Here is a 24782-nt window from a genome sequence, read left to right as displayed (position 1 = left end):
CTTGGCTGACTCTTTCCTGCGGCCTTTGATCTCTTTGGGGTCTCTGAGATGCTGTCAGATTGATCTCACTGTGAAACAACCAGAGGCTGATTTTGATAACAGTACAATGCTCCTGGCCGGGGGTTCTCCAGCCGGAAAAAGAATTTATCTGAGACAGGGATTAGAGCCGCCACCTGAGTCAGCCTTCCTGTGGAGGGTGGGTCTGTCCCCAGACCCTCCAGGCACTTCCGAAGCTCTGGGTTGGGGAGCTGGAGCTCTGTGGCCTTTTATCACTGGGGCCTCAGTTTCCCCATCAGGAAAGGGAAAGTGTGCGACCCGTTTTCTGCTCCACAGTCAGGTGAGCGCAGAGTGGGCTCTGGGAACAGGAGCACCACCAAATGACTGTCCCCGGCTGGGAGCTGCAGGTGCACTGGAAACCGGGAGCTGCACAAGGCCTCAGACCAGGGGCCGCGAGTTGCCAAACCCTTCTGCCTGTGCAATGGTGCTGGAACCCAGTCACTGCCCAAGGGGAGCAGGAAAGACTTGCCCACTCTCCTGCGGGCTTGACCCGAGCTAGGAGGAACGAAGACACCGCCCTGACTACTAGCCAGTTCCCCGAACAGCAGTTGCTCCTTACACAGCATGCCTGGGGCTATAAATCTAGCCTATTAAGGCAATAAAGGAGCTGGTTCCAAAGTTTATCCCCTCTGTTGCCAGTTTTTAGAAGGAGTTCCCCTCCCAAGATGTAGCCGATGTGGGGGTATCTGGTTAAGGGAAAAACAATGATGAACAACACACAAACATTTGTACATAGAAGTTAGCTTGCCTGGCCCTCCCCTTTGTGTGCACAGGATCCAAGCTTCATTGCTAAAAAAAAAAAAAAAGAAAAGAAAAAAAAAAGTGTTTAATAATTACCTTTGTTGACCTCTGTACCTTCTGGCTTCCTCCGCCGCTGGGCACAAGACATGGCCATTCCTGGGTGCAGCCGAGTAGCTGTGCAGACGTGCAGACGCAGGCGGCACTGGCAGCTCCCCGGACTCCGTAAGAGCAAGAGGCAGGTAAGGCCGAAGGGCGATGGGAAGGCTCTGCACCCTCCTGGCCAGGGTCTGAGAAGGACCTTATTTAGAGAAACGGTCGGGGAAATGAGCAGCAACCAGCTCAGCCTGGAGCCGAGTGTCCCCAGCATCTCCCAGCTGCAGAAGCATCCCTGCTATGGGTCTGTCCCATGATAGGCACCTTCATCTGGGGAGGTGGTCATGGGGAAAGCATTCCTTCCTTGGACTTGATTCTACTAAGGATATTCCAGGATGTTTAAAAATACTTTTTTTTTTACTTTTGGGTGTGGGGGGGAGTTGGAGGTAGAATGATTTTGGGGCGTGTCATTGCTGGTGAGCAGGAGCTGACGGTGGGTCCCCCTAGGGGCTGGCGGGCCACCAGGAAAATGCACAGGGGCCCCCTTGCCCACGTGGCAGAATCTGCGGGGGTCAAGCAGGTTCTTAGCCTCAGGACTGAACAGATCATCCCTACGGGGTTGACAAGGGCACGTTGCGGAAACAGCAGCTAAGACGCTGCTTTTGGAGTAGGGCCCCACGGGCCAGGAGGGTCAGCCGGGAGAGGCCTGGTTGAGCCCGCTACTGCGCTCGTCCTCCCGTAGTGGGTGCTGAGTCAAGGCCCCTACTCTTCTTGCAGCCTCCTAGAACTGGCGGGAGGGGGAAATGGAGGAGACAAGCCTGAGAAACAGGAAAGAGGATGAGAGGTCCGTCCAGAGTATTCAGAGTAAGGAACACAAGACCACAAGTCTCCAGAAGGAGGTAAGGCCATCCCTCAGCACTGGCCCTTCCCAGGTCAATGCGGTAAGCAGCAGTCCCAGTGAAGACCCCGCGAATCTCTGATCTGTTTGCATCTCAAAGCAAACAAAATTCTGGGCAAGCAAACAATTCCTGGGACTCCCCTCTCTCCTCCCTGCCAGTGACTTCAGCATTCTGCTGCGAGGTTAACACATGTGTGCTTCTGCGTACCAGGCGAGTGCCTGGAAGGGTTGGTGTTGGCTCAGACCCATGGCCTGGTCAGGGATGGCCAGAGAGGACCTCCTGATGTTGGAGTCGCCTCTGTAGTGTCTTCACCAAGTGTCTGCCCCTCTATGTACCTTGTATTCCTTCAGTGACGGGAGACTCATTCCTCTTAAGGGAGTCTGGCAGGGGCGGTGAGTGTGACACAGGTGTGACGTGGGTGATTGCTCTGAGAGGGAGTGTAGTAGCGGCTGGACTTGGTGGCCCGCGTCCCTCAGGGCTAGCAGTGGGGCTGTAGGGGAGCTTTGGAGGCCAGGGAATGTAGACAGAATGGAGCTCCGTGCAGGCGGACGGACGTGGAGAGACAGACTCGAGCTCACAGGATGAGAAGGGAGAGTCCAAACAGGATCAGGATGGCTTTGAGGGAACCACGAGTGTGCTGAGCTCTGGGCAGAGCCTCCAAGAGCTCCCATGCCTGGCTACAGAGGGGATGGAGGAGGGACTTGGGGGATGGCGCGGCTTGACTGGGTTGGCCTGGGGTCTGGGCTCCCTAGGAGTTGGCTAATGAGTGTGGCTGCCCCCTGAAAAGCAAAGAGCTGACCCCAAGGTGTGTCCTCAACTCATCTCTAAACCTGGACAGCTTCTGGGTGACTGTGGATCTCAGTGGGAGGGAGGATTCTTAGAGGGCTCCCAGGCTGGCCAGCCAAATGGGCTATTAGAGGAGAAAAGCCAAGACTGTCCCACTGGTGCACCCCAGCCCTGAAGCCAGAATGGGACCTGACCCTGTTCCCAGGGCCTTCCCCAGTTGCGTGTGAAGCCTTGTCAGCAAGCCACAGCTGAGGTCTTCTTTGCTCGCTGGGCTCTAACCCTGAGCGCAGCCTCTGTCCAGACAGGTGAGCACGTATGTTCACTTCAGATTCCAGATTTGGGCCTGGTGGCTGCTGAGGGCTGACATAGGAAGTAGGGGCCCGAGTCACACATCTCCCTTTAAAAATGTTTTTTTTTTTCCTTAACTCCTGTATAATTCATGTCCAGATCTTCAGTGTTCAGTTTGATGAATTTTGACAAACAGATCGCCTGAGAAAATTCCCTCTTGCTGCTTCCCAGTCAGGCCCCTCTGGCCCTCAGTTTCCTTTCCTGTGAGTTAGTTTTGTCTGTTCCTAAGTGTGCTAGGAATGGAGCTGTATGGTCTGGGTCTGAGCTGGGGCCTGTTGGTAGGAAGCTCACACCCTGCAAAATGCCATCAGAGAAAGTTCATGGCCCCGGAATGTTCCGGTCCCAGGAAGCCTTGGTTTCTCCCCTGGCCCCCACCTCTGCTCCCTGGGAGGCCCCTGGCCCCGACCAGAGCCTTCCTTTAAAACCTTCTGGGTCGCTTTGTCAAGTGTAGTCAGGGTAGAGGTCGGGAGCATGGAACTTGAGCTGGGTGTGCCTGCATGTGACCTTTCTGTGCCTTCGTGTTCTCCTCTGTCAAATGGGGGTGACGAGGGCATACCCAGCTCACGAGGCTGTGGGAGGATGAATGGACTGGAGGTGAGCCAAGCTGGGTGTTAACTACTACAGCAGCACTGGCTGGAGGTGCTGCCACACTGGTCGCACCCAGGGAGGGGACTGGGGGGAGGGCTGTGCAGGTGAACGCCTTTCCCTCCCCCACACCGCAGGTGGGCCTGCTCAGCGGCATCTGCATCATCGTGGGCACCATCATCGGCTCTGGGATCTTCATCTCCCCCAAGTCTGTGCTCAGCAACACGAATGCTGTGGGGCCCTGTCTCATCATCTGGGCAGCCTGTGGCGTCCTTGCAACACTGGGTAATGAGGAACGCCCCTTCCTGGCGAGCTCTCCCGGTGGTAGGTAGGGACAGGCTGTGTGGGCACCCTCTGTGCCCTGGCCTGGTCGTTGCTGGGGTCCTTTTCAACACCAGTGGGCCACTAGTGTAGATTGGGCTGTGCAGACATGAGCCCCGGCCGGAACTTAGGGCGGTCTGGTGAGAGAGCCATGGTGGCCCTGTGGGCACAGCCTCAGAGGGGAGGGGGCTCCCTTGGACCAGGGCAGCACTTTACCGGGGGCTGTGGGGGTCCCTTCCTCTGTGTTCCAGGGGCCCTGTGCTTTGCAGAGCTTGGTACAATGATCACCAAGTCCGGGGGCGAGTACCCTTACCTGATGGAGGCCTTCGGGCCCATCCCCGCCTACCTCTTTTCCTGGACCAGCCTGTTCGTCATCAAGCCCACATCCTTTGCCATCATCTGCCTCAGCTTCTCCGAGTATGTCTGTGCGCCCTTCTACTCAGGCTGCAAGCCCCCCGAGGTGGTTGTGAAGTGTCTGGCTGCCGCTGCCATCTGTAAGTCCCTGCGTGTGACACTCCGGGTGGTGGGCACGAAAGACCTGAGGCGGTGGCGTGGGGAGAGGGGCCCGGCCACTTCCGCAGCGCGGGCATGCTCGAGGCATGAGGCGGTGGGGAGGGCAGGCTCGGGCTCCTGGGGAAGGAGGGGATGCTGGGCCCAGGGGCGTACCATGTGCCCCCCGCTCTGGCTCGTTCCAGTGCTCATCACCACAGTGAACTCACTGAGTGTGCGGCTGGGGAGCTACGTCCAGAACGTGTTCACGGCAGCCAAGCTGGTGATTGTGGCCGTCATCATCATCAGCGGCCTGGTCCTCCTGGCCCAAGGTGACCGCAGCCGGAGGTGGGAGTGGGGCGGGTACCGCCGGCACAGCCTTGTCCTCTCAAGGTCATGCTCCCAGGCCTGTCTCACTGGAAGCCCGGCAGGAGTTCAGCAGAAAGCAGCCGTAGTTTCCCTGCTTTCCAGAATTTGTGTGATAACCTGAAGTCACGGGGCGTGCCCTTCTGTTGCAGGGAGATGAGACAGGGCCCCAGTCTGGTCCTCTGACACCCTCGATTCACTGTTTGGCTTAATTACAGGAAATACAAGGAATTTTGAGAATTCTTTTGAGGGCGCTAAACTATCTGTGGGAGCCATCAGTCTGGCATTTTATAATGGACTCTGGGCGTACGATGGATGGTAAGGCCCTCTGAGATGTCACACACATCTGGTCGGGGTGCCCCAGGCTACTAGACTGAAACCAAGGAGAGCAAGGATCCTTCCCTCTGGGATGTGGGGGGACCCTAACGTTCACCTCGTCTTTTGTTTAGCACCCGCACTCCCCTTCTGTTCTCCTTGGACCCCACAGACACCAAAACCCCTGCCCCTTCCCCAGCCCCACAGAGTGGCCCGAGGGCAGGCGGTGGTGAGCCTGGGCCAGAAGCGTCGTCAGACACAGACAGGCTCTGAGGAACGGGAGGCCGTCAGGGCTGCCAAGGCACTCGACACGGCGAGAGTGTTCTGCAGCCTTTACGTTTCAGCTCTGGAAATACAAGGAAGAAGTGACCCTCTGTGACACTGGTCTTCCCCTCATGAGAAACAGCTTTCATTCTCCTTTCAGACAGCGAACATTCCAGTTTTTCAAAGCAGCCTGGGGACTCATTACTCCCGATAATTTTGGCAAATTCCCACAGTTCCCACAGAGGGCAAGGACTTCTCTGACAGACCCACAGACCCTTGGGAGCCCCATCATCACTAGGGCTTTCTCTGAAAGCAATTACCTGGAATTCCCGCCGGAGAATTTTCTCTGTGGTGGAGAGTCTGAAATGAGGCCAGCCTTTATGGTGTGTTTCACAATCTAAGCAAAGAAGGTCCAAGTTAGGTCACTGACTCATGTTACTTTTCTTTGCCTAGGAATCAACTCAATTACATCACAGAAGAACTTAGAAACCCTTTCAGGTAAGAAAGCCGAGTTACATGGGAGTCAGTGGGGCTGGCAAGCATGTTTCTCTTCCCCGTGCAAAAAGCAGACCCCCTTCCAGGCTGTGAATGGTTTCCGCACGCTCATTAGAGTTTGCTTTTGCTTTGGGCAGTGGAAAAGTCACTGGGAGGTTGGATGGACTCCAGCTTGATCTCGGTTTGATTTTTGCTTTATGAACCTTTCAGCCTCACCGCCCTGGAGTCTGAGAGCTGGAGGGTTCTTTCTCGTCAGACAGTGTCACATCCCACAGCCCCTGCTGTGACAGCTGGGACCCCCAGCCCACCACAGGGAGAGGTGGAGGGCTGGCCGGGTGAGCAGGCAGAAAGGACAGGACAGAGCCCACAGACTTGCGAGGCTCTCATGGGGTGCTCCAGTCTGACCCTGAGTCCCTGCCCCTCCCAGAAACCTGCCCTTGGCCATCATCATCGGGATCCCGCTGGTGACAGGCTGCTACATTCTCATGAATGTTTCCTACTTCACTGTGATGACGCCCACCGAGCTCCTGCAGTCACAGGCGGTGGCCGTGGTGAGTCCCCGGAGTCTGGGCAGGAGGCTGCTGGGGTCTGTGGGAATTCACACATGCCCAAGCTGAGGTGCTCTCAGGGGATGAGGGAAGTAATCGTCTAGGACTCGGGCAGAGTGAGCAGTTTAGGGCCGAGGCAAAGACCCACCTGAGGAGAAAGGCCACCAGCAGGTGGCCTTCCGGTTGGGTGTGTGGCCTAGTGCCGGCTCGGAGTGCAGGTGGGGCAGGGCGGGATTGCACGAGGGTGGGGTTTTGACAGACGCAGAGGCTGGACGAGAAAGGGTGGGGAGGGGTCAAAGGAGGGAATTGTAATAACTGGGGAAATTAAGCTGGGCAAGGAGGGTCTCAGTGACAAGGGGGTGGGGATGAGGGTCAGCAGGAAAGGCGGGAGGTCCACGTGCTGCGGGCCTTGTGGAGCTGGGGTGGGACAGGACAGGAACTGCAGACAGGCGACAGGGATGAGGAGCAGGGAGAGATGTCTTGGTCACAACGAGATCACTGACCAGGAGGACAGGTGGTTAAGGTGCAGGGAGAACAACATCTGTCTGAGTAAGGGGGTCAAGGAAGCAAGAGGCTGGGGTGTTGGAAGGACATTGAAATGATGAAAAATTAGGAGAGGGAGGGGTGGAGAGGAGATTCTGTTACTCTGTGTTAGAAGGTGGGGGAGGGACAATAAAGCATCCCTCAAACTGAGAAGGCACTTGGAGACAAAAATGAAGCACTGACTCCTAGAGTTCATATGTGGTTCTGTTCAGGGTAACCTCTGGATGAGGGATCAGGCGCAGGTTGATCTAGGCTCAGTGCAATTATCCTCCCCAAAGTCTGGACCTTAGTCCTGAGATGTCATGGAGTGAGGTGGTACACAGAAGGACACCGTGGTGACAGCAAAGGGCTAGCAGGCACCCCTCAGACAGCCAACCTTCAGTTAGATCTTGTGGCACCACCTGTGCACCAGGAAGGGGAAAGACTATGTTCTAACAGAATCCTCGGGGGGCCAAAACAAGCCTCCCTGCATCTCGACCTTGGCAGGCATTTCTGAGGTATGGATATTAATCCCCAAGGCCCTAAGAGAGGCCATCCAGCAAACACGAACGAGATGGAGGGCCAAGGATGGAGTCAGTATGGTCCGCTCTCCTGCACCAGGGGAGAAAGGCTAAGTTGTTTTCCTCCTGCGGGGTTGTCTACTTCCTCCTTTCCGGGAGGGGAGTCAGAGGCCGTGTCCCCCAAGAGTGGGGGCCTAGCCCCCAGGCAGGGCCAGGAGCTTCCCTGGGACCCACGGCTCCTGCAGGCCTTGCAAAACCCTCAGGACTTCTCTGCTTCTCTCTGCAGACATTTGGCGACCGTGTTCTCTATCCGGCCTCTTGGGTGGTGCCACTCTTCGTGGGCTTTTCCACCATAGGTGCCGCCAATGGGACCTGCTTCACAGCGGGCAGGTAGGGGACCCCCGCACTCACCCCGGGTGGGAGGGCGGACAGAGGGCAGCAGAGCCCATCCCACACTTGAGGAAGACAAGACTTAGGGCGTAAGTCCTTAGGGTACTGCCAGGCTAACGTGTCACAGCATAAAGAAAACCTAAAGTCTAACTGGAATTTGACTAAAAACTTTAAAAAAAAAAAAAAAAAAGGAAAGAAAGAAAACCCAGAGTCCTGGAAAGGGAGCAAAAAGTGTGGCTGAGCTTGCACACTAGCGCCGGGCATGGTGGCCCCACGGAAGCAAGCCTCTACACTCCTCAGGAGGGAGCAGCGCCACCAACTTTAGCACAAGGTCGAGCTTGGGGACACAAGGTGACAGGCACACCGGTAGTACTTTTCACCTTGTCCTGTTTGTCCTATATGGATAGTTCTTGAACATCCTCTCCTGTGAATATATTATCGAGATCAGAGAGTAACATTTTATGCTTTCAGGCCATGGAAGTCTGTCACACCCAGCTGCCCCTGTAGCACAACAGCACACAGCTGTGGTTCTGGTCCTCTCAAACGTTACTCACACAAACAGGTGTAGCTCACCAGCCCCACAGCTGTCGGACCATCCTGCCCTCGGCACCATTAGCAGCTGTGTTGGATTCCATTTGACGATGTAGCACAATTTCACATAACCTCAGCTCGTGGGCTGAGGGGGGCTTGTTTTCATCAACACTGCCACAGGGAACATTCTGGAACATGTCTTTGCCCAGTTGTCCGGGGTTCTGAATGGATCAATTTCTGAGAGTGGAATTGTTGAGGATTTCACACTGGCATGCCATAGACCACAAACTCATTCTTCTGAAGCTGTGCCAAAGCACAGACAGCTTGTCCAGCAACTCCCCTTCTTCAGAAGTGTTTGGCTATTCTGGATCCTTTGCCTTTCTAGATGAATTTTAGAATCTGCTTGTCGGTTACTACAGCGAGGCCTTCAGAGATGCTGATCAGGGCTGTGTTGAACCTGCAGGTCAGTCCGGACAGGGCTGCCATTTCAGTTGTATCGAATATTCTAATCTAAGGGCAAGGACCCTTTCCCTTTATTTAGATCTCAATTTTTTTCAAAAATATTTGGAGTAGTTTCAGTATATGACTCTTGCATACCTTTTGTCAGATGCATCCCAAAATATCTCATATTTTTGCGGCACCTGGTTGGCTCAGTTGGTTGAGCATCTGCCTTCAGCTCAGGTCTTGGTCTTGATGTCCTGGGATCAAGCCCTGAGTCAGCTCCCTGCTCAGCGGGGAGAGTCTGCTTCTCTCTCTCCCTCCCCCTGGCTCATGCTCTCTCTTGCACTCACTCTCCAATAAAAAAAAATTTTTTTCATATCTTTTGCACTATTATAGATGGTATTTAAATTTCAGTTTCTGGTAAAACACAATTTCAGTAGCTCTACTGAGGTTTAAATACCATAAAACTCACTTGGCAATTATACAGTTCGATGATTTAAGGAAACTTATAAAGCTGTGCAAATGTCCTCACAGTCCAATTCTAGAACATTTCCATCCTTTCCATCAGTGGGTTCACTGCCACCCAACTGCGGTTCACCCCCGCTCCAGCCCTAGACTACCACTGACCTCCTCCTGTGTCTGTAACTTTGCTTTTTCTGGACATTGGATTTAAATGGAATGATGCTCTCTGTCAGTTGCATCTGGCCTTTTTCACGTAGCTTGTTATTTGTGAGGTTTGTCTGTGTCATAGCACATGCCTGCTCATTCCTTGTAACTACTGAATTGTCTTCCCCGACACGGATATACCATGTTCTGTTTCTCCTTTCACCAGTTGGTGGAGGCTCGCATTCCTTCTGGGCTATGACGAACAATGCTGCTATCAACGTTGACACACGTGTTTGTGCGCACATATGTGTTTCTCTTAGGTAGCTTCCTAGAAGTGGGGCTTGGTTGCTGGCTCATATAGTAACTGCTGTATGAGCAGAGACTGCTATACTGTTTTCTAAGTGGTTGTTCCATTTTAATTTCCATAAGCCATTCCTGAGCATTCTAGTTTCTCCACATCTTTCTAGTGGCTATTAGTCGTGTCATTGTGGTTTTAACTGCATTTCCCTAGTGACTGGTGACACTCAGCGTCCTTTCATGTGCTGATTAGCCATTCATACATCTTCTGATGAAATATCTATTCACATCTTTTGTTCACTTTATAAATTGAGCTGTTTGTCATCTTATTGAGTTGTAAGAATTCTTTATATATTATGGATACAAGTCCTTTGTCAGGTATCTGACTTGCACATATTTTCTCTCAGTCTGTGGCTTGTCTTCTCATCTCTTACTGGCGTTTTTGAAACATGCATGTTTTTAACTTTGACAAAGCTCAGTTTATTTTTTCTTCATAATGTAATGCTTTTGTTGTCATATCTATGAGGCTTTGTGCAACCCAAGGTCACAAAGATTTTCTCTTTTACCCTAAAAGTTTTTTTTAAATAGGTGTAGCTCTCACACTTAGGTTTATGATCCATTCTGAATTAATTCTGTATAGTTCTGTACCTGTGCAGCTTGGGATTGGCCAGAATTATAACTTTATGTTAGATAGAATTTTTGTGGGGTCACATCCAAGATTTTTGCTTCCTGCTGCGTTTTCTTTGTCACGCAGACAAACATTCCTCCTTTCAAGAATACTCACCTGTGTTTTCTTCTGGCATTTTACTTGAGCTCTTTGATCAGTCTGGAATACATTTTGGTATGAGGCATAAATCTCACTTTTCCCCCTCAACCCTCTATCTGTTGTCCAGATTTTATTGATAGTCTGTCCTTTCTCCTCCTGGTTTGAATGCAACCATTACGCCCAGCATGCGGACTTCACTCTGCTTCCCGGTGGGCCCCGTGCTTTTGCTATCACCATGTGTAGGGACGCTTCCCAAATCCCTTTAGGTTGAATTGGTGGAAGAACCACTGCTCCACTCCTCTTTGCCTGCTCAGCCCTCTAGCCACATTCGGAATGACTGTGTCCAGTTCCAAAAGTCCTGCTTGCTTTCTGAGCCCATGGACTTGCCATACATTTGATTTGCGAGCGCGGAGGGGTTTAAAGCATGAGGTCCCAGCACCACCTGGAGTCTCTCCATCTAGTGATTCCTTTCCTTCTAGTTTCACTAGCTTGTTCTGGGAACTAGTTGCCATGTTCATGTCGTTTTCAAAGTTCGAATTTTGTATTTTTTTTAAAGATTTTATTCATTTGAGAGAGAGAACACAAGCAGGGAGAGAGGCAGAGGGAGAGGGAGAAGCAGACTCCCCACTAAGCTGGGAGCCCGACATGGGGCTCCGTCCCAGGACCCAGAGATTGTGACCTAAGCCAAAGGCAGATGCATAACTATCTGAGCCACCCAAGTGCCCCTCAAATATGTAGTTTTAAATAGACGAGCCCTTTTGGCTTTTGTCTTCCTGACTTCTGGTTTTATCGTATTGTAGTCAGAGTGTGGGATCTTTATGATCTCACTTCTTTAGAAGTGTCACACCTTCTCTCTTGTGGCTTTACTGCGGTTTTTATAAATGGGTCTTGAAAATAAGGTGTATTATGTTCACATTCTTGATTTTTACATCAATCATCAAGCTTGTGCCTTGACTGTTCAAATCTTCTGCTCTCAGTGGATTTGTCAAGTTTGGCCTTCTGTGTCTCAAGGGCTCTTGTTCTCGGTAGATGGCTTCTGTTTTCAGTGGGGACTCGTTTTGCCTTAAATTCTGTTTTGTCCCATATTGCTCTTGAGGACTCCGCAGGCTCCAGGCTGCTGCTTCAGGTAACCCATCGCACCCTTGTGTCTCCCACCCTCGGCATCATGGGGCTTTGGCTTATGTCTCTTTCAGCAGCTCCCAGGTTGTCTCCGGCCCCGGTGAGCGGCAGCTGATCACAGTTGATGTGATTGCCTTTACAGTGGGATTTATTTCCAACATAGTATGTTTTCTTGGCTTTTGAAAAATCTTTTCTTTTCCTTCCACAAAGATTTTATTTATTTATTTGACAGAGATCACAAGTAGGCAGAGAGGCAGGCAGAGAGAAGGGGGGAAGCAGGCTCCCCGCTGAGCAGAGAGCCCGATGCGGGGCTCGATCCCAGGACCCTGGGATCATGACCTGAGCCAAAGGCAGAGGCTTAACCCACTGAGCCACCCAGGTGCCCCGGCTTTTGAAAAATCTTTTCCTGATTTATTATCCATCAAATGTCCTTTCCTTTTTCTGCTGATGTGGCTTTTAGCAATTACCCTTCAAATTTAACTTGAATCCCTAACAGAGCCTATCAGCATCTCCATTCTCCTCCCTCTCCTGCAAGGTCTCCCCCTTTTGCATGGTCCAAAAGATCAGCTACCCCTGGTCTATAAACCCACCCCTCCAAGAAAAAGTTCATCATGACAAGAATTAAAAATGTATGTACTTACATCCATACCAGCGTGTTTTACTGCTGTTCCCTTAACATTGCTTCTTCAATCAACTCCTTCTGTGTTTAACTTCTTTCTTTCTGTCAGAGTAGAAGTAATAGTGTCCAGTGAGGATCGGAGAACAGAAAATATTGCAGTTAATGTTCACCTACAAATGTATTTATTTTGCCAGGAGTCCTGAATGACAGTTGAGCTATGGAGCACTGGAATCTGAAAACCGGTGTTCCTCGTCGCTTTGAAAATAGTCTCATGCCATGTCTGCTATGGCTCTGGTTGTCCAAATTTTGTAGTTAAACTTTTAAATTGGAAATTTAAATTTTTTTCCCTTCATCCTAATGTTTGTATCTGGGTATGTTTTTATCTCAATCTGGGTTTAATGTGAAAGCTGTTTTTCCAGTTCCTGAAAGCTCTCTACTCTTCAAGTTTGTCTTACCCCATTCAACATATTCAGGCTTCTTCCTGTTTCTTCTCCCAATTTCCTGTCTACATTTTCCATTCTTTACCCTTCAAAACTCAGATCTAGTTGGGTTTTTTTTTTTTTTATGATTTTATTTATTTATTGAGAGACAGAGTGCGAGTGGGAGAGAGGCAGAGGGAGAGGGAGAGAGAAACCCAAGCACACTCCATGCTGAGCACGGAGCCTGACGTGGGACTTGATCTCATGACCCTGACTGAGATCATGACCTGAGCTGAAATTATGAGCCAGGCACCCAACTGATTGAGCCACCCAGGTGCCCCTCTTGGATCTAGTTTCTATGTATCTTTTCATTTTGAACCTAGTTTAAGAGTTGATTACATTATTAAATTATGGTAATTTTTAAAAAAAATTGTTTCCCCCTCTTTTTCCTTTCTTTAACATTTTAAACACAGTCTTTCAGATTACTGAATCACCAGGAGTTCTTGGGAGTGGGGGTGGGGGGACTAAGCCATTTGTTTGCATCCGCTGACCCACCCCTAATTCATCTTGTGGGGTTTTTTTAATGTGGAAATTCTGTGCAGCGTGGATTTAGGAAGGTGCCAGGCGCCTCTGTGTTTGCCTCTGTCAGTGGCTCCAAGCAGGGGGGTCTGCTGGCCCTGCTCTGGTTGTTCTCTTATGAGAGAGCATAACTTCGAGGACACAGAGTAGGTGTCTCCTCCTGAAAGTACCCCCCCCCCCGGCAAACCCCAAGCCAGCCCCCTGCTCTCGCCTATGTAGGTGACCCGCGGCACCGGAATGCACTGCTCTTGGGGGCGTTTAACCCCCTCACTCGCGTCCCCAGAATTCACTCACCTCCCACTGAAGACGCCAGGTTCCAATTCAGTCCGTCTCTCCGTGGCTTTGGTAGTGACGCCCAGTGATGGTACAACAGCCTGCGCGTCCATCCACCGGGGCTCCATTACTGCTTTTTCAGACTTGTGTACGTGGCGGGCCGGGAAGGCCATATGCTCAAAGTGCTCTCCTACATCAGCGTCAAGCGCCTGACTCCAGCCCCTGCCATCATCTTTTATGTAAGTGTGGATCCGTTGAGGTCTATCCCGATGGGGCTTTTTCTGTAGACCTACATCGTTGGAAACGCCTCATAGAGTATTTGTGTGGTTTCCTTTATTCACAGAACTATGTGTTAGATCTGTGGGAAAGAACTGCAAGACACTTACCCTTATCTGCTAAAACTCTGACCTAATAGTCATATTTTTTAAATCTTAGGTATTGGTGTATCCCAACAATCTGTACAGTTCTAGGGTGATAGTTTAGGGGTGAATATGATTTGAACTCATTCACATTTAGAGGGTGTTTGAAATTGAGAACCAGGCAGATCCACACTCAGGCCCTAAACAGGGCCCTGAAGTAAAGACATTGGATACCAAAGATTACAGGTGGGGAGTTCTTAAGGTATGTCCGTGTTCACATGGAGACGCAAGAAGCCCGGCTGAAGAACTCTGGAGTGGCAGTGACAACTGTGGATTGATCAAGTTCTTTTTAAAAGGGCCGTTTTGAAGATTATGATTCTAACCGTGGAGGAACCATGGTGATGAGCAGTGACTGGCAGTGGCAGGAATCACATGTAAAAGCTCCTTAAATAAAATTTATTGGCTGTAAGTGTGAATCCTGCCAGCAGACACCCCCTTAAAGGCAGGGGGGCCCCCAAGGAACCCGGTATCGCTAAGCCCCATGGTTTTCACGTGGCCCAGTCTGCCCCGCTCCTTGACGTGAAACAGGTAGGTCAAAAAGCCTGTAACAAGTCAAACGTCGCCCAGCGCGTCTGCTCCTTTTTCTGAATTCGTCCACGGAAATCACTGTTTGACTCTTCTAACCTTCTAACTTCTGCACTCGTGCATGTCCATCTGTCTGTATGTCTGCATCCCTGGTAACAAACTGTACAGATACCAGCAGCTGACCCGGACAGGGAATAAGGCATTTATGAGGCGGCTGCTGGTAGCTGCTTCTCCTTACGACCCCATAATTGAGACGTCATGGCGTCCTTGCGCAGCTTTCAAGGCCCTCTGACATCCTCCAGTTGGAGTTTCTCAGTGGGGGACAGTCCTTGGTTGTGTGCAACTGTGCCTGGCACCTATGGACCACCCCAGCCCAGCCTTGGGGCCTGGCTCCTTCCACCCCCAAAGGAGAAGCGCTGCCCTCCACCAGCCTACTCCCTTCGAAGACGAGGAGAGGCCTCCTGAGACAAGGCCCGGGCCGCTCAGCTAAGGCAGGTCCAGACCAGGCTGAGCCCGGCTGGGTGTGGCAGCAAAGCCCAGGTCCCTTCCCCTGACGACGACTCTCTGGCAGAAACACCGTCAGAAAGCGGGCGCGATATACATGCGAATTTTGTTTTCTCCCCCGCTTGAAATGGCAACTTTCAAGGGTCACAGATTTTCCAAATCCTTCCATCAGGCTTCAGGGAGAACATGCACCACAGCCAAAGCCTGACTTAACCCCAGCTGTACCAGGATGCGGAGGTTTCTTTCATGCGGACGCGTTCATCCACAGGAAACACTGCGGCTTCAGTCTCCTGTGAGGGGACAGGAATCCTGCTTTTATGTACTAGTGACCTAAAAATTCACTCTTCCTTCCACTAGGGTATCATAGCGATGATTTATATCATCCCTGGTGACATAAACTCACTGGTCAATTACTTCAGTTTTGCCGCGTGGCTGTTTTATGGCCTGACAATTCTGGGACTGGTGGTGATGAGGTTTACAAAGAAAGACCTGGAAAGGCCTATCAAGGTAGGTTTTGTGCCCCAAATATCACAAGTGGCTTTAATTTTTTTTTTTTTTAGATTTTTATTTATTTGACAGAGAGAGAGATCACAAGTAGGCAGAGAGGCAGGCAGAGAGAGAGGGAAGCAGGCTCCCTGCCGAGCAGAGAGCCCGATGGGAGGCTCAATCCCAGGACCCTGAGATCATGACCTGAGCCGAAGGCAGAGGCTTCAACCTGAGCCACCCAGGCACCCCAAGTGGCTTTGATTTCTTGAAATGGATTAAAAGTAACTACCTGAAAATCTAGGGGCACGCTTTCTATTTCCAACCTGACTCTACTCTTCAGTTGAACATCACAGTTTAGAGGGGAGCTTGCTCCTGAATTCTGGCCCCAGACCCATTCCTGTGCGGGCAACCACTAATAATCTGTATCTGCAAACGGGGGTTCCCTGCCACCTCCCTGCGCAGCTGGAAGGGGTCTACATGCCATTTAAGAATTTGTTTTGTTTTGCTTGGGTTAGAGGCTTTTGCTTTGCTTTGTTAACTGTACTACTCAATTTTTACAACAAATGAAGATACAAGAACAAGGTAGGAAGGCTGAAGTAAATAGGACAAGAACAGGATAATGCCTTTAGCTTTAGGATTTCATTTCAGAAATGTGCCTAGTGGCCTTTCTGGCACTGTAGCTTGACTGTCACCAAGTCCCCGGAGTCAGCTGGGACATGGAGTTTGGCAGTTCCACTTCAAACAGCGCATTGGGCAGCCAAAATCATGCTAGTAGAACAGATTTTTCATCTGCACAAAACCTCTCAAGCAAAACGGATTTGAGAGAAAATAACGAAGATAGGGAAAGAAGGTTCTAACACATGTATAATTGGAGGTTCCGAAGAAGAAAAAAGCAACAGAATTTTTTTTAAGATTTATTTATTTGAGGAGGTGCGGGGAGAGAGAATGAGAATGAGCAGGGGAGTGGGGAGAGGGAGGGAGAACCTTCAAGCAAACTCCCCAGTGAGTGAGGAGCCCAGTATGGGGGCTCAATCCCAGGACCCCGAGATCATTACCTGAGCTGAAATCAAGAGTTGACCACTCAACCAACTGAGCCCCCCCACGCCTCTCAAGGCAGTAGAATTCTTCAGAACTGTAATCAAAGAAGTATTTCCGAGGCAGGTGAGAGAGTGGGAGGGGACCGTGAAAGGAGGGGACCAGAACCACATACCAGAAGGCATATGGCATCCCTGAAGAATCTGAACTAGAGGGGCAACAGGAAGTATATCCTGATTAAATTATAGAGCTGTAAAAGACCAGGCTTTGGGTATCCTCTCCTCCTTTTGTGCCCTCCGCCAACCCCAATTCTCTCATAAAGGAAAGAAATGAACATAGGGATTGGGATTCTCATCAGCAACACTTCATACCCTGAGACAGGGGAGCATGTATCTGTGGTATTCAGAGACAGAAAATATAAGCCAAATTGGCCTCAAAAAATAAAGTGACCAAGGGGCGCCGGGGGACTCAGTCAGCTGAGCTCTTGGTTTCAGCTCACGTCATGGTCTCAGGGTTGTGAGATCGAACCCTGTGTCAGGCTCTGTGCTCAGCGGGGAGTCTGCTGGCAACTCTCTCTCCCTCTCCCCATACCTCGTGTGCTCTCCCTCTCTCCCCGCTCTTAACAGATAAATCTTAAAAACAAAGTTATCGGTATGAAACACCTCAAGGCATGGATGGTTACAGGGACCTTCAGGAGGAATCACCTAGAGATCAAGCTTGGGAAACCAAAGTCAGGGTTGTGCACAGTGAATACACAACCACAGAACCGGACTAGATGATGGGAGATAAAGGGGACACCACATGGGTGCAAACACCAAGCACTGACAGGATCATACGACAGCAATGGAAGAGAAAGCGTATGAAAGCGTGCCGGTTCAGGAAAGTAGGCCAAGGAAACTGCCATAGGCTAAAATCAGACGCAAGGAGGAAAGAGAAGAATCCCTAGCTAATTCTAGTACTGATTATAGACAGGATGTGAAAAAGAGGAGAGTAAGGTGTGATATTTACTATTTATAATGGCAACTCTCAGAACAAAAACAGCATTTATAGATCCCAAAAGATATATCCAAAATAAGTATACACACACACCTATGCAAGAGACCATCTCATAGAAGACCTGCTATATAAAGACTCCAACAGGGAAACAAATCAGAATATCTTCCTGGTTAACATTTTCTTGGTAGAATGCATATTAGAGTTTTTTTGGTTTTGCTTATTTTTAACACCCTAAATTTTCTAGACTCTAAATCTATAAATCTCTTAATACTCCAATTTCTAGCTACTATTTATATGGGAAAATAAGTCTTGATTTAATAATTATTATTAACTATTTTGTAATTTATTAATTACTATTGATTTTTTAAAAGATTTACTTTTTTTTTTTTTTTAAGATTTTATTTATTTATTTGACAGACAGAGATCACAAGCAGGCAGAGAGGCAGGCAGAGAGAGAGGGAAGCAGGATCCCTGCTGAGCAGAGAGCCCGATGCCGGGCTCCATCCCAGGACCCTGGGACCATGACCCGAGCCGAAGGCAGAGGCTTAACCCACTGAGCACCCAGGCGCCCCTTTATTTACTTATTTGACAGAGATCACAGGTAGGCAGAGACATGATGTCTGACATTTCCTTTATATCCCAGGGCAAAGGAAAAAAAAAAAAAGTAGACTGTGGTGATGAAACAAACTGGCAAAATTACTTTAAAACTCTTGGAATTGGAGGACCGGCACATGGCGTTCCTGACATACGTTCCGTTGCAGTGTTTTGTCTGGGATGAACATTTTCAGGGAGACCGTGAACCCGCGTGGCCAGGTCATGACACTGTGTTCTTTGCAGGTGCCCATTGTCATCCCCATCCTGGTGACCATCGTATCCGCGTTTCTGGTCGTGGCCCCGATCATCAGCGAGCCCGCGCTGGAGTATCTCTACTGTGTATTATTTATACTGAGCGGCCTGATATTTTACTTCCTCTTTGTCCACTATAAGTTTGGATGGGCTCAGAGAATCTCGAGTAAGTACCGGCAGAGGGGCTGTTCTCTCAGCGCAGCGCAGACGGGCACCGCAACCCGCAACCGCACCTGTCGCTCCCTGTCGCAGGAGCTCATGCGGCTGGCAGACCTCACCTTCTCCGTGGGGCACCTCTGGGGTCCAGCTGGGGTCTCTGCCTTTGTTTCCATTAATTACTGTAAACAAGTAGGAAGGGAAATCACCATCTGCTTTTCCTTTTTATCACTGTACAATACACATAACATGAAATTGACCCTCCTAATGATTTTCAAGTGTGTGGTTCAGTACTGATGAGTGGGTTCACACGGCTGTGCGTCCAACCCAGAGCACCAGCCTCTCCTGCCTGATAGGCAGACTCCTCAGAGGCCCAGCAGCATCCCAGAGACACCCCACCCAGGACAGGGTTGGGGTGAGGGCCCGAGCCTTCCTGTGCCAAAGCCCTAGCTCTTGCTCACCACTCAGCAATCCTGGCTGCTCGCTACTGCAGGCCATTATGGGTTAGAAGTTCAACTACATTAGCCACTTTCAATCAAGGGGTCTCAGCACAGCGCAGGGATGTTCACGGTGCTGTATCCCGCGCTGCAGATTCAACCACGGTGCGGTACCAGCACCCCATAGCTGTTGGGGACCAAGGCCATCAGTGATCCAACACCTGAAGACCCATTTCTCAGTCTCCTTCTCCCCGTACTGTTTCTACAAGGCAGGAACTGGGCTTCACACTTTCCCTCCGGATCTACACAGCAGCCACCCAGCGTTCATGGAGTAAATGTAATTCAACACCTGCCCCTTCTCCTTCAGCTTGTCTGAATGGAGAGCAGGGAAGTACACGCATCCCTGCAGCACTCCTCTGGGATTCGTACACACACACGCACACACACAACTCAGGTACAAAAGAGCAACACCTAGGTGGAAGGTGGTGAGCTTGACCCTGAGACTTTGTTTAGACTGAGCCAGCAGGGACGGGAAAGGCCTTTCTCTGGCCTGGCCCGTTCAGATCCCAGCGTGGCCTGCATTCCTCACCCGTGAAACCCAACAGCAGCGTTACCATAAGCAAGAGAGAGCCAGTTTTATGCTGGTTAGCCGAGTGAAACCACACCCACAACAGGGCTTATTTCCACCAGGGACTTTCTCCTTTCCTGAAAGAGCTCTCCCCACCGCCCAACTGCCTCATACTCTGATGGAAGGCCTAGGTGGAGAGAGGAGAGCGGGCACAAATGCTGTAGAAAGGAAAGTACATTTAGTGCTGGCGGAACAGCCACTTCCCCCTGCCTCTGACCATGAACTTAGATCTGATCATATTGACAATATGGCCAGAATGACTTACAACCTCAGGGTAACAAAGTAGGTCTCAATTTCTCAGCTTTAGAAAACTGAGCCAAGCTGCTCCCTACGAGAACTGGCTAGAAGCTGGAATGAAGGAGGTGAAAAGAACAAACAGTCTAACTTTTAAGCAAGATGCAGGCTCAGTGCTTTCCAACGAAATACTCAACTCTCGGTCAGTGGTGGCGACATACGGACACAGAAGTGAGTGGCGCGCGTCTCCCCAGAATACATTGCTTGGGTGCAGTTAAAACAGTTAGCAGGCTCCTCGTGCTTTCCTGGGAAAGAACTTCGCTCCAGAGAGCCCCTGCGGCTCCCAGCGTGCCTCTGCCTCCAGCCCGTGTCCCCTGAGCGGGCTCTGACAGAGGACACAGCCCCACAGGGCAGGAGCAATACCACTGCTCCCCGAGACACCAGGCGATGCCAGCTCTTCATTCCGGCTCTCTAACCGCACTTTCCGGTCGGCTTTTCCTGCAGAGCCGGTCACCATGCAGCTCCAGATGCTGATGGAAGTTGTGCCCCCGGAGGAGGCTCCAGAGTAACAAGCTCGGCCTCCCGCAGCCAAGGCCAAGCCGCCGTGAATTTATTTTTGTAAGCCATTTTTGTTGCGGTTTCTTCCTGATGTTTTTCCTTAAGAAAAAAATGTATTCAGATGTTATTTGTAGACACGCGCAGTTCCCCGGGTGGGGGTTCCAGAGAGAAGGGACAGGCATCTGCTACAGCTGGCGGACGGAGATGTGGCAGCCGGGCTGGGTGGACTGCTGCCCGCGCTGGGGGCAATGGGTCCATCGCACCTACTTAAATAAAAGGCATTCTTTAAACTCAGTGACTATACGGTATAGAAGTATTTTATATAAAATAGGTAAAACTTTTGCTTTAACTGAAGTGGATTTTTTTTTTTATTATTTATTTGACCGACAGAGAGCACAAGTAGGCAGAGAGGCAGGCAGAGAGAGAGGAAGGGAAGCAGGCTCCCTGCTGAGCAGAGAGCCCGATGCGGGGCTCAATTCCAGGACCCTGGGATCATGACCTGAGCCGAAAGCAGAGGCTTTAACCCACTGAGCCACCCAGGCGCCCCTTCAGTGGATTTTTAACATACTGAAGTGCCAGTGTTTTATGGCCTACTGCCCCCGCAAAATACTGAGCCCCCCGTATTTTACCTGGGATGTACGAGGCAGGTCTGCCCCAGGCTGCATGCCAAGACCCCCACTGCACAGCTGACCATCCAGAACCATCCACAGCCTGGTCCCCGCGACAGGAGCCACAGTCAGTGGTTGGCCTCACAGGCCCCCCCGCACTCCCTCCCCCGCCTTCATTGGCACTCCGGTCAAACCAGAAAGGGTGGTAATGAATACAATTCTGTTTTACGTTCGGCACGCAGGGAAAATACAGTCTAAAAAAAAGTGAAATGGCATTTCTGTGAAGACACTGAAATTTTATTGACATACTACAGAAAACCTTCATCCCAGGTCTGCCTATGTGAGCAATTCTAGAAGCATAGGGACAACGGTACTTCTACTTTGCATTTCAGGAATTTTCCCCAAACATGAAGTCAATATGTATGAATGGAACAAAAAAAAATTGCTAATTGTTTACATCTCTCAAGTCACTATGTCCTACAAAATGTTATTCAGAACTTCAAATGGTAAATTTAAATGTCTGAAACAAATCAAGATTTAAACATCTTGCCCAGCTCCCCACACGATTCCCCTCTGGCTGTTTCAAGAAGCAGAACCCCCGCCCCGATTTAGGCAGCTCTTCTGCTTGCCCTTATTATTTGCTGTTTTACAAAAGAGTGAACATAAGCGAGTGTCCCTGGCGGGCGGCCAGCAATCACGAGGCAAGCCTGGGCCACTCAGGCCCGGCCACCCATCCAGAGGCCTCCCCCAGAGGGAGCAAAATCTCTACCTACAGAAAGCAGCACCTGCTGAGGACAAGAGCTCCGCGGAGTCAAACCCTTGCCAGCAAAGACGGGAATACTTCCGACCTCTGAAGAGTGCTCGATTTAGCCCAGAAAAAGGACAGTCACCCCGGTACTTTGTGTGCCAGTCTGACACCCGCCAAGCAGCCCCTGGGAGTCCTGGCGGCAGCCGCCCGTGGCCCAGGGCTGGCCTCCCTCGAGGTGCCGCTACCCGGCAAATCCCAGGGGCAGCCCCTAGAGCAGGGCAAGGCCATGCAGGGAGCAGAAAGTCTTATTTTACAGATGAGGAAACTGAGAGTCAGAGCGTGATCCCAACCTGCTCACAGGACATCCTGGTGACAGTATACCTTTTGTTCAAGTGGTGGCTTATCTACTGGGGCATCTGTGTTTTCCGATGGATAATAATAAAGTCTTGGGGGCAGTCACGATGGTCTCACTGGGTCACTGTTCTTTCCCGCCTCTAGGCAAAGCTGCTGACTCCTACTGAAAACAGACTCAGGGTTGACATTTCACTCCCTTCTGCAGCTCTGCCAGTTAACACGGCAAGTCCGGCTCAGGGCCTTCCCGAGTTAGGGGCTGGGGACCGGACAGCGTTGTGAGCGGGGCAAGGGCTCCCCACACCCAGCTGTTCTGAGGGTCACCTCCAGGCACCCCACGCATCCTCTTCCATTTCCACCAAAGAGAAACCTTCTTCCTGTGTGCCCAGGACTGTGCTGGGCCAGGCGGGTCTCCAGAAGCTGTAGCTTTACCTTCACCCCTGGTCTACCCGTGGGTCGCTACCAGGCTCCTCAGATGGCATCAAGTACAGGTCCAGAGATCATTCTGTGGAACCCAACCAGCTTAGGGTGGAAAGCATGAGATTGTTGGCCGGAAACCTCAATTTATATGCACAACACGAGGGTATGGGCAAGGTACCAACCGGGTCTCCGTGAAGAAGTGAACAGACTAGCTTTGGGAAGGACGGTTCATCCCCCAAATGGCACGCCATGCTCCCCCGTCACTCAGGATCAGTGTGCTGGAACAGGCTCCACGTGAGAGGCTGTGCGGGCCTGAGGGTGCAGGTGGACGGTGGGCCCGGGTCAGACCAGCGCCCACCCCCAGAGTCCCCGCAGCCCATCTCTCACCAGTACCAATCCCAGTGCCACAGGATGACACTGGTCAGAATTTATCCTTGAGTCAAAGGCAGGTCTGGCTGTAACTGCTGTTTCCTGAGCGCCCAGCCACACGGCGTGTCCATCTGTCCGCGTGCGGTTCAGGCCACCTTCCGGATCTGACTCGTGCTCATTCGCTCTCACTTCCGTCATCCTCCGACGACTGCCCGCTGCTCTCAGCCACCTCTGCCACCGTGCACGGCAGGTTTTTAGAATTCACAACTGGAAGAGTTTGATATTACTGAAATATCTGTTCACTACAGACTAATTAGCACATAGCCCCCACCCCTGAACCCTGCCATTATTTTGGCCAATGCAGAAAAAGTCCCATGGCTTCTAGAGCTCTATTTTGCGACTATTTTTGTTACTTTAGGCAAGAAATGAGCAGGTAAAATGCCTGCTTGGAAATTAATTACGCCCTGGGAAGAAAATCTGTAAAGGTGTTATAAGAAGGTTGCTTGATGCCTCCTTGAACCAGAACATTTAGCACCAAGACTGACCACAAGGAGAAAACCAATTCCTAAGGGCTTCACGGTAACGACCCGTTGCCATGAGGGCCGCAGTCCTCAAACATGGCCTTCAGCACCTGTGACTCCCCAGGAGGTGGGCGCGCCCCATCTTACCCTGGGGGAGCTGGCTGTCCTCTTCACAGTCTTCCCAGTGATCAAACTCAAAAGCCACATTAGGATTCTGTTCAAAAGTACAGGTGACATTTAATACAGAGTAAGTCATGCTTAGGCCATTGAAGACTAGTCACGGTTCATTTCCACTCACTTTCTGTTTGAGTAAGCCACACCAAGGTCCCCTGGTCTCTTTTGCAAGAGTGATCACAGGCTCCTCATTCACGATCGTGCATGTGCAGGCATCTTTTACTACGCTGGCCTGCAGCTCCATGTCGGCCAAGTAAAACTTCTCTCCTGCCCAGCCACTAGGTGTACAAGAAGAAAGGCCAGTCTTTTACCATGTTCAAAGTGATTTCCGATTTCACTCTAAAAGACATACACAAACCTACCTGAAAACAACTCTATCCTGGAAATATTTACATTGGTAATCTTTTACATTCCGTATCCTTATCTTCAGGATGACCACATCATCTTTCTGGAACCACTTTATCTGTGGGTGGAAGCTAGGAGAGAAGACAATGGCTTACATGGGCACACGATTCACTCACTAGGCATGGAGGGAAGCCAACCTCAGCCATGGGGGGATGTACCTTTTCAGAGGCTCTGTGGTTCTGGGAAGGGAAGAATTGCTCGTGTTTTCAGGTAAAGTTTCTGGGCAGAGAGTCAAACGTGCCAGTAAGTTACTTATACGTGACCATATACTCCACGTACCTATCTGTACTTCTTGCACTTGACACAACTTTTAGACAAGGAACAACTTACAAAGAGTGTCAATTTCCACATATCCACTTGCAAAGAATAATTAGAAAAGATTAACATGCACCACATTTAGTAGAATTATAAAAAACAGGCTCTGACAAATACTATAATTAAACCATCAGGTAATTAAAGTTACTCTGAAACGGAGGGGCATCACCGCCGGCGGCCACCTTCACCCATGAGGCCCGGAGACAGCCCACCAGAGGGGAAGGCATCTGGTCGCCAGTATACACAAGGAACCAGTGCTGAACACGACGCTTCCCCCTCCCCAAAAAAACCGCCATTTGATGGGGTGCCTGGGTGGCTCAGTGGTTAGGCCGCTGCCTTTGGCTCAGGTCATGATCTCAGGGTCCTGGGATCGAGCCCCGCATCGGGCTCTCTGCTCGGCGGGAAGCCTGCTTCCTCCTCTCTCTCTGCCTGCCTCTCTGCCTACTTGTGATCTGTCAAATAAATAAATAAAATCTTTAAAAAAAAAAACAAAAACAAAAAACCGCCATTTGAACTGCTCGGTCTAAAACCCCCGAATCTTCCATCTGAAGATGAAGCAAGAATGTTCATGGCAGCTTTAATCACAGTCAAAAGCTGCAAACAGCCTCAGTGTCTACCAACAGGTGAACAGACAGATAACTTGTGGTGGGTTCTTAT

The 24782-nt window shown here is 50.6% G+C and overlaps 2 protein-coding genes across 2 annotated transcripts in view; one reads left to right on the top strand and one right to left on the bottom strand.

The window, feature by feature from the left end:
* The first annotated feature begins 1694 nt into the window (after window positions 1-1694).
* Window positions 1695-20274, top strand: LOC111161543 (solute carrier family 7 member 9). Its single transcript, XM_022525277.1, has 12 exons — window positions 1695-1790; window positions 3647-3794; window positions 4082-4324; window positions 4526-4651; window positions 4904-5003; window positions 5718-5762; window positions 6187-6310; window positions 7637-7740; window positions 13533-13629; window positions 15196-15345; window positions 18193-18367; window positions 20161-20274. Exons 1-12 carry the CDS (start codon window positions 1695-1697, stop codon window positions 20223-20225), a joined length of 1473 nt encoding a protein of 490 aa, XP_022380985.1. The 3' UTR covers window positions 20226-20274.
* Window positions 20275-21153: 879 nt separating this feature from the next.
* LOC111161467 (tudor domain containing 12) overlaps window positions 21154-24782 on the bottom strand; it is a 67425-nt gene continuing 63796 nt past the window's right edge. Inside the window, exons 28-32 of the mRNA XM_022525136.1 lie at window positions 23969-24029; window positions 23768-23881; window positions 23530-23683; window positions 23379-23445; window positions 21154-22977 (exon numbers count right to left, since the gene is read on the bottom strand). Coding sequence (XP_022380844.1) covers window positions 22886-22977; window positions 23379-23445; window positions 23530-23683; window positions 23768-23881; window positions 23969-24029 — 488 coding nt within the window. The 3' untranslated portion in view covers window positions 21154-22885. The remainder of the gene's footprint in view (window positions 22978-23378; window positions 23446-23529; window positions 23684-23767; window positions 23882-23968; window positions 24030-24782) is intronic.

The sequence above is a fragment of the Enhydra lutris genome, unplaced genomic scaffold (assembly GCF_002288905.1).
Source record: "Enhydra lutris kenyoni isolate GAN:26980312 unplaced genomic scaffold, ASM228890v2 scaffoldscaffold85, whole genome shotgun sequence".
Lineage (NCBI taxonomy): Eukaryota > Metazoa > Chordata > Mammalia > Carnivora > Mustelidae > Enhydra > Enhydra lutris.
Note: the sequence above shows the minus strand (reverse complement) of the source record. Positions and strands in the feature narration are given on the sequence as shown.